The 9,859-nt window shown below is 46.4% G+C and overlaps 1 protein-coding gene across 2 annotated transcripts in view; it reads right to left on the bottom strand.

The window, feature by feature from the left end:
* Window positions 1–3,297, bottom strand: part of rnf19b (ring finger protein 19B) — a 24,288-nt gene extending 20,991 nt beyond the window's left edge. For both annotated transcript variants that reach the window (XM_084313144.1, XM_084313145.1), the window contains exon 1: window positions 2,492–3,297. In XM_084313144.1, coding sequence (XP_084169270.1) covers window positions 2,492–3,171 — 680 coding nt within the window. In that variant the 5' untranslated portion in view covers window positions 3,172–3,297. The remainder of the gene's footprint in view (window positions 1–2,491) is intronic.
* Between the last annotated feature and the right edge of the window lie 6,562 nt (window positions 3,298–9,859).

The raw sequence follows: 9,859 nt of genomic DNA, 5'->3' as shown, positions 1-9,859 counted from the left end.
ACATTATTTTAGGTCTAAATCCTAATCGTACTGTAAACTACGGACGAGTCGGTCGCAGTCAACCAGCACCTGCTAACGGGCCTGACCCTTTAGCTCAGCTGGGTAGCGCGGCCGCCTGTGGATCCTATGGTCCCAGGTTCAAATCCACTCGGTTACAGTAACATTGAGCAACACTGATGAGATGTGAGGAGACACGACTGTGAGCGGCTAGCGGATACGTTCTCCAACCCCTTTTTCTGATCTTCTGACCATATCTCCTCTCAGACACCAATTAAAGTAAAAGAAAGACTTGCAGACGTAAAACAAATATAATTACAGTGTTCTTGGACATTAGATGCCGAACTGAAACGAGGTCACGACAGCTTTAGAAATAAAAAGGTTGTACGCTAAAGAGAATAAAACCTGATTTTGGTTGGCCCATCACATTTTTATCAAAACAACGGACAAATTCCAACTTGGACCAAGCTGAAGTAGACAAGACAAAGACAAAGGCAAAGACAAGTCATGGGTTGTCTTACAGACAGACATCACAAAGACACGTCGTGGGTTGTCTTACAGAGACAGACATCACAAAGACACGTCGTGGGTTGTCTTACAGAGACAGACATCACAAAGACACGTCGTGGGTTGTCTTACAAGAGACAGACATCACAAAGACACGTCGTGGGTTGTCTTACAGAGACAGACATCACAAAGACACGTCGTGGGTTGTCTTACAGAGACAGACATCACAGACACGTTGTGGGTTGTCTTACAGAGACAGACATCACAAAGACACGTCGTGGGTTGTCTTACAGAGACAGACATCAAAAAGACACGTTGTGGGTTGTCTTACAGAGACAGACATCACAAAGACACGTTGTGGGTTGTCTTACAAGAGACAGACATCACAGACACGTTGTGGGTTGTCTTACAAGAGACAGACATCACAAAGACACGTCGTGGGTTGTCTTACAGAGACAGACATCACAAAGACACTTCGTGGGTTGTCTTACAAGAGACAGACATCAGAAAGACACGTTGTGGGTTGTCTTACAGAGACAGACATCACAAAGACACGTCGTGGGTTGTCTTACAAGAGACAGACATCACAAAGACACGTCGTGGGTTGTCTTACAGAGACAGACATCACAAAGACACTTTTCCTGGCCAGAGAAAGTCAAGTCATCTACTGAACTCCTAACCTAAATTGTATTTGATTAGGCCTTATAAAATTAATTGTTTGTCAGTTAAGGCCATGGGTAGGTAGGGAATATATTTTATTTGATTGTTTATAAAAAAAAATCCCACGGCGACTATGGATAGGGAATTTCTTTATTTAATTAAAATGTTCACGACAACATGGATGCATGTACTCTGCCAGCATGTTTAATATCCATAATACTAAAGGTTTGACTAAGATTTTTATGAAACTTTTTTTTTTTTTTTTTTTAACTCATAAAATTAAATCGGCAGGGTCGGTCGGCAACCGGAACCAAACCATTTATTTTGATAAGCCTTAGCCACGTTGTAACCGAGTCTCTCAGTGACATCAAGTTCCAGTCCTGTATCTGGATTAGTATTAGCTGGTACAGTGCCCTGTTGTAGAGCTGCTATTGGCTTATGTTTTTTTTTATTTATTGTGATGTAACTTGTTGATTATGTTTGTGTGTGTGTGTGTGTTTTTTTTTTTTTTACTCTGTGGACCCTGTGTCTGTTAACCCTTTCACTACCACACTACAGAAGGTTAACCCTTTCACTACCACACTACAGACGGTCAACATCCGCAGTGTGGTAGTGAAAGGGTTAACCTTCTGTATTGTCGCAGTGAAAGGGTTAACCATTTTGGTAGCGTGTGGTAGTGAAAGGGTTAATACAGGTGATTATTATAACAAAGGGCGGGCTACGTGGCGTAGTGGCCAAGGCGCTCGCCACGAAATGCTGGAGACGCTGGGCTCGTCAGTTCGAGCCCAGCGCTCCACATTGCTTTCAGTTTAGCTGGTCGTTCATACTAATACACATTGGCCGTATTAGGGGGTGGGAAACTGATGGGTGGGGATCGGGCGTTGTGGACAGCGACTCCTACAGGTCGGTTGGTGCGCCCTGCGCAGTAGAATCAGGAAGTGTCGGGGGCAGCGTGAGCCTCCCACTCCTCGCCACTGAGAGATCGAGCTGCGCAGGTGAAAAGATGCGACTGCTGTTACCTCAAGTACCGGAGGGGACTTGTGCTATGTATGACTTAGTCCACATTGCAGCCGGCTTGTGGGAGGCAAGAAACAGCGTTCGTGACAGGGGAGGGTTGAATTGGATGATACGAAATTGGGATGGGAGAAAATATAGAAAAATGGGAGAAAAAGTGGATAAAAAAAAAAAAGATTATTATAACAATAAATGTGTTTCCAAACCATGAAGATTTGACCACCGCGCGCACGATTACTACCCTCTCTGGTCCCACCACACACACACACAGCGGGGGTCACATCATGCGAGAGTGTGTTTCTTTCTCTCTTACCCGCAGTCGGGAGCCGGGCACCAGCGGCAGTCCGGGTCGGCGGCCAGGCACCGGCGCAGCAGGAACTCCTCGTACTTCTCCAGCAGCGCCGCGTCGTCCAAGATGTCCGCCACCTGCCGCGGGACCAGCCGCTCGGCGCACTCGGGGCAGCTGAGCGGCACGCGGCTCTCCGTGATCTCGATGCGCAGGTACTGACGCAGGCAGCCGAGGCAGGAGCGGTGGCTGCAGCCCAGGAGCTCCGGGAGCTGCTCGGCGGGCTGGCGCACCAGGCACAGGGGGCACTCCAGGAGGTCCGGCTCCCCGAAGGAGGCGCCTCCGGCCAGGGACGGCCGGCTGGACGAGAGGGGCTCTGGGGGGGCGGAGGGGGCAGGGTCCTGGGGGGCTGTGATGGTGGCGGTGGGGGTGGTGGTGGGGGCTGTGGTGGGGGCAGGGGCAGGGGTGGGGTTGGGCACCACGGGGAGGAGCTGTTGGAGCTGGTGAGCGGGGTGGAGGTGGTGGTGATGGAGCTGCTGGGACAGCGGGGCGGGGGCCCCTGCCTTGGCGCCCCGGGAGCCCCGTTTGCTGTGAAAGAGGCTGTGGAACGAGATGCGTCCCTGGCGCTTGCCCGACGCCCGGCACTTTGGGTTGGGAACGCCGCTCACGGAGGAGTGAGGCGACTCGGAGTCCTTTTCTGATCCCATTTTTTTTTTTATCACAGGAGACACACAGGCTTCTGTTCTCTGATACAGATTATTGTATCCCAGAGGAAGCCAGACAGACACACTCTCTCTCTCTCTCTCTCTCTCTCTCTCTCTCTCTCTCTCTCTCTCTCTCTCTCTCTCTCTCTCTCTCTCTCTCTCTCTCACTCCTCTCTCTCTCTCTCTCTCTCTCTCTCTCTCTCTCACTCCTCTCTCTCTCTCTCTCTCACACTCTCACTCTCACTCTCACTCTCCCCTCTCTCTCTCTCTATCTCTCACTCCTCTCTCTCTCTCTCTCTCTCTCTCTCTCTCTCTCTCTCTCTCTCTCTCACTCTCCCCTCTCTCTCTCTCTCACTCTCCCCTCTCTCTCTCTCTCTCTCTCTCTCTCTCTCTCTCTCTCTCTCTCTCTCTCTCTCTCTCTCTCTCTCTCTCTCTCTCTCTCTCTCTCTCTCTCTCTCTCACACACACACACACAGATGCACGCAGAAAAAAGAGCAAGAATCCGTCGTCTTCCAGAATCCAAACCGGACTGTCAACGATACTCCTGAAGTCCTCCTTGGCCTCTGGCCTCCCGGCCGCCAGGAACAAAGGGAGGTCAGGAAAGGTCGGCGAGAGATAAGCGAGCGGAGGAGGAGAAAGAGAAAGAGATTTCCCCCTTCCAACAACAGTCTCTCACGTCCCGACACTTGGGGGGGGGAAAGGCTCACGAGAGGTGAACAGGTGTGACAGGTGTGCCCCCTCTCTCAAGCAGACACAGAGGGCCAAAGATGACCGTAACGGTTACTGTCGACCCCCGCCTAAAAACAAAAGACAACAAAAATAAAAACAGATCTACGTTTTGATGAATGCTCCTCTTCGCGCCCCCCCCCCCCCCCCCCCCCCCCCCCCGAACGAAGGCGGTGGGAAAGAAATGACGATGTGAGGATTATGAGAGCAGCACCCGATCTGGATTTGGCGAATCCTCGGTTGTTGCCGTCGATTCCTCTTCTCTCCTCCTCTCTCGTTCTCGTCACCTGCTCGTCTGCCTCTCCTCCCTCCGTGTAGCTCGGCTCTCTAGAGAAGAAGAGAACAGGAAGTTAGCTGAAAGAGCATGCTCAGTATGACACACCTCTCTCTCTCTCTCTCTCTCTCTACCTCCCTCCCTCCCTCTCGCTCCTTCTGTGTTTCAATGTCATCATTCATTCTCGGAACTCTTCACAGAGTCAATGTGGCACAGGCGATTAAACAAACACAAACACACTCTCTCTCTCACGCACGCACGCACGCACACACAACACACACACATATAAATACACGAGAACACATCATTGCTGTCCACATCCGGCCAAACACACTCATAAAATCACAAGATAGATGAAATCGGAGAACACATAACACGTATCAATTCTCTTCTCTCGTCCAATCGAAATCACTGACTTCTTTTTTCTCCTGTATCATATCATTTTATGTCTCTCCCTCTCTTTCTCATCCCCTCTACAGCTCCAGTCCTTTGTCTCCTTCAATATGAAAGCCACACACACACACACACACACACACACACACACACACACACACACACACACACACACACACACATACACACACACAGACAGCATCACAAGCACTTCACACTGTGCTGCTAGTGAGGTTGCCATGGTGATGCTCACTATAGGCAAGGCAAACAACAACCTACTCAGTGACTCTGGCACTTATGAAGGCACTCAAACGCGTGCGCACACGCATGCACACGCATGCACACGCACACATACAGCGTCCTACCTTGGCCAGATCAACATGTAATTGACTCATGTATTATGTATCTAGCACTTAATTCACATCGGTACACTTGAATTGTGTGTGTGTGTGTGTGTGTGTGTGTGTGTGTGTGTGTGTGTTTTGTGAAGCAAAGCAGTCAGAGAGAATGATGAACTGTGGTGTTGCTTGATTTGTCAAAGAAAACATTAAGGATAATGAAGTCAGTGCCACTGCTACCCCATTTGAATATAATGACACACACACACACACACACACACACACACACACACACACACCACACCACACACACACACACACACACACACACACACACACACACACACACACACACACACACACACACACACACACACACACACACACACACACACACACACACACACACACACACACACACACACACTGCAGCACAGATGATTTCCTCTGTGTGGCAGAATGGCCTGTGGACTATTGGCCTCTCTGACTTAGCAGTAATAAATCTGATTACAACTGTTAGTCTCTGAGTCCAGTGGGGTCATATCTTTCTGCAAATCTTTCCTGTGACAAAATGGCATCCAAGGTAATAAAAAAAGTCAACCAACGAACTGGATTCTTGTACCGGATCTCCTCTCTGGTAAACAAGAATACCCTGAAGACTCTGGCAGGAGCACTCATTCAAGGGTACTACGACTATGCGTGCACCTCATGGTACCAAAGCACCTCAAAGGCACTAAAAACAAGATTACAAACATCACAAAACAAACTGGTCAGACTACTACTTGACCTTACTCCTAGAACCCACCTCACCCCTGCCCACTTTGACTACCTAGGATGGCTTAGAGTAGACGACAGAGTACAGCAACTTGCAATGGGCCTGGTCTACAAGATACACTACACAACTAAGGTACCCATGTACATGTCAAAATACTTCCCAAAGGTCAGTGAATACCACGACCACAACACCAGAGGAAGCTCAACAAATCATGTTAAACCCAGATTCGGCTCAAACAAGGGACTAAACACGTTTCGCAATTATGCCACATCAATGTGGAACGCCCTACCCAAAGCTGTAAAGGAATGTGAATCCCTACCTACATTCAAAACCGCTCTAAAAGAGCACCTACGGGAGGCTGCCATTCGAAACTGGCCACCATAAATGTCCTAAAAAAAACACCCCCACCCAACAATTATCAAAACTCTTATCTTGGAATATACCTGTACACCCCTCTGTATTACTATTGAATGATGTTTTTGAGTTTGCAGTACATCCACAGCTAAAGAGATTGGTTTTATCGGGTATCACAGTAGCTAAAAAGCTGATCGCATCACGCTGGTTTCAACTGGAAAAAATGTGCCGGAAAGTTTGGTTTCTTACATATCTCGATGTGATTTATCAAGAAATATCTACAGCAAGAATTCTGGGTCTCAATGAATCCAAAATGACAATGTGGTTAGAAGTGGTGGAGAGAATAAAAGCTAGCTTATAATGGTAGTGTCTGGTCAGGAGCGAGGGATAATGGAGGTACTATCCAAGGAGGGGTCCGGGAGGGGGGGGTTCGAGCTGGAGCATATGTGTGTAGGTTTTTAGATAACAGGTATTGGGGGTATATCCTGTATAAGACATTGGTATAAATGGTAATTTCGTTGGATATACACTGTGTATTAATGCTTGTGTATCTTATCGTGTGTTGTCATGTTTGTTTATACTGTATGTGTGTTTAAAAAATAATAAAAAAAATAAAATACAAAAAAACACCCCCACCCCCTCCTGTCTCCTCTCCACCATATGTATATATTCTCTCCCCGCCGTATGTATATTTCTCTCCCACCCACCCACCCCCTCATAATGTACAGTCTCCTCCCCATCATACTCATACATCATACATCATACTCTGTCAGGATCTATGGGTAACAGTACTGTATATTTGCATATCATATATGTCACAAATGTAACAGTACTATATACCTGTATGTCATGTATGTCCCTATGCCATAAATGTCATGACGTCATGTATGTTGTGTATGTCATAAATGTCACTATGAATTGAAAATGGGGGACCCTGATGTAAACAAGACAAATGTCTTTCTCTGGTCTGCATCCCCTTAACAATTGTGTGTATTGAGCCGTACTGTATTGTACCCATTCTGCAATCTGTTAAATAAAGTTTTCATTCATTCATTCATTCATTCATTCATTCATTCATTCATTCATTCATTCACTCACACACACACACACACACACACACACACACACACACACACACACACACACACACACACACACACACACACACACACACACTGTTCATTGGTCGTAACTAATCGGGAAGATATCTTCTGGGAATTCTGACCTCAAACTGTCCATCCTGATCGGTTCATCATCTAGGTATGTGGATATTCAGGTGATTGACAAGCCGACTGACCAATCCATGTAAAAGGAGACTGACCTAGCTTGTCTTGCTCGTCGGTTTGCTCTCATGCTCATCTCCATCTGAAGCCAGTGACTAGAGCGAAGGTACAATGACCCATATTGATAGCCTAGATTACAAGCCAGCTCTGGGCTACCAAGAGATTAATAGACCTATGTCAGACCCCGCCCTCTTTTCTGTTTTGTCCAAGGGAAGCAACAGTCGTGATTGGAGGATCAAGAAAAGAGGGCAGGGCTTGGGACAGGTCCATGATAGTGCTACATGGGTCAACAAGAATAGGGAAGTTCCAGACTAACCTATTATTTTGGGAACACACACCCACACCTGCATACACACCTGCACCGCGCGCTCACACACACACACCAACTCCACAGCTTGGTTATGTGGGCAGTTGTCAAGGTAAACTCAGGATGTATGTGTGTGTGTCTGTGTGCGTGCGTGCGTGCGTGCGTGCGTGCGTGTGTGTGTGTGTGTGCGTGCGTGCGTGCGTGTGAAAAAAGAGCATGGTCCATGTCTAAATATACTCTCACCAGCCGCGATGGTAATAGCCCTCTCATCCTGCCCTCTAAACATCACACATGCGCATGCACACACACAATAGAGTTCATGTAGCGTGTCTCCTTCCTGTCAGATAAACAGTTTCACTGGAATTCGGTTGCTAGGGGAACGGTTTGGACCCAAGTGCATCTCCTGTCAGCTCTTGCATTGGCAAACGCTGCAACAGGAAATAACCTGTTGAAATGAACCCCTCTATGACACCACTCCTCCCCGGCTCTGTGGCAGGGCAGCCCTGCAGGGGAATCACACAGAAAGCAGGGTTTTCCACATCGAAAAACACTGGAAATACCCCCCTTTCCCCCTTTGACGTTGTGTCAAACGACAACGAGCTTCAGCGACTAGTAGTGACACTTACCATCTTCCTGGACTAGGGATGCTCGATATTGGCTTTTTTTTACCGATACCGATATACCGATATTGTCCAACTCTTAATTTCCGATACCGACACAACATTATGCATACTTTTGACAATAAATCAAATCAGAATTGGTTCTTACTTGCTTGCCTGGGTAAATAAAGGTTATAGAAATGTCAAAAAAAATGAAAACCGATACCGATATTTTCCTATATCACATTTTAATGCCAATATCGGCCGATAATATCGGACATCCCTATCCTGGACTCTTACTTTTGAAACAGCACTGTGCAATATTACACCTACTGTAGACTTCAGTATATTTTTTACTGTATTTATTTACTGTATATTTTAATCCATTTTATTTTATTCTATTCTTATCCTTAGGCAATTTGTTTTGTTATTCTTAGTCGTGACTTGTTCTGTCTAAATGTTTAATGTTGAGCGATTTGCAGTGTCAAATTTAACTCGGGATAATAAAAGTATTTCTATTCTATTCTATTCTATTTGACGTCATGTCAAACGACAACGAGCTTCAGCGCCTAGTGTTTCATCTATTCTCTCTATTGAACCTGGCGATAACATTATCAAAAGCTCTCTCTCTCTCTCTCTCTAGTTGGCAGGAGGATGTGGACAGCAGCCTGAGAGCGATCTGGACCTTGTGATCAACATACTCAGATACTCTGTGTTCCTCGCTAGTCCTCCCACTCCACTGCTGCTCATGACAACACACACACACACACACACACACACACACACACACAACACACACACACACAACACACACACAACACACACACACACACACACCCACTAGGGCTGCTGCACGATTGATTCTTGCTCAAATGTGAATCACGATTTTTCTCTCTAATAATTGAGGTCACGATTCTCTCACACGATTCTTATTTTTCGTCGTCATTTTAAGTAAAAAGTAGAAAAAAAATAATAAAAAATGTAAATGTAATTTCTTTTAAAGTCAAATAAAAATTTAATAAATTTAGATAATTTAGACATTAGATTGCATTATGTCTATGAATCTAGATTGCGATTATTTTTCTATTAATCGTGCAGCCCTACCCACACACACACAATTACCCACACACATACCCATACACGTATACCCCACTGTATGTATGCATGTATACAGTATGCATGTATGTACATAAAGGAGATGTATGATTATATGTATGTGTGTATGTATATATATATGCATGTACTGTATGTATTAGGGATGCACCGAAAATTCGGCCACCGAAAATTATCGGCCGAAAATGGTTAAAAAGGCTCTTTCGGCTTTCGGCCGAAAGGGTTTTAGCACCGAAAATATATGACCGAATGTCAAATAACGTGTTGTTGTGATGACGTCATCAAAACGCGACTACCGACATACCCGTAGCATGCGCAACGTGTAACGTGAGCAGCTTGGCAGCTCTTCCTGCATTCTACAGCCTGTGATAACTAACTCCTCTTGGGAGTAGGGATGCCCCCCGAAACCCGGTTCTAAACTAAATTAGAAAAAACCGGAGTATTGATAAGCTCCGACGTTAACGGTACTGCTATCAGTAGTCTCTAGGAGCGGATTAGCTACGGAGCTAACAGTGTACCATCCATCTGC

Source organism: Notolepis coatsorum (genome assembly GCF_963971535.1).
Source record: "Notolepis coatsorum genome assembly, chromosome: 4".
Lineage (NCBI taxonomy): Eukaryota > Metazoa > Chordata > Actinopteri > Aulopiformes > Paralepididae > Notolepis > Notolepis coatsorum.
The sequence above is the reverse complement of the archived record's forward strand: the minus strand, read 5'-3'. Positions and strand labels throughout refer to the sequence as shown.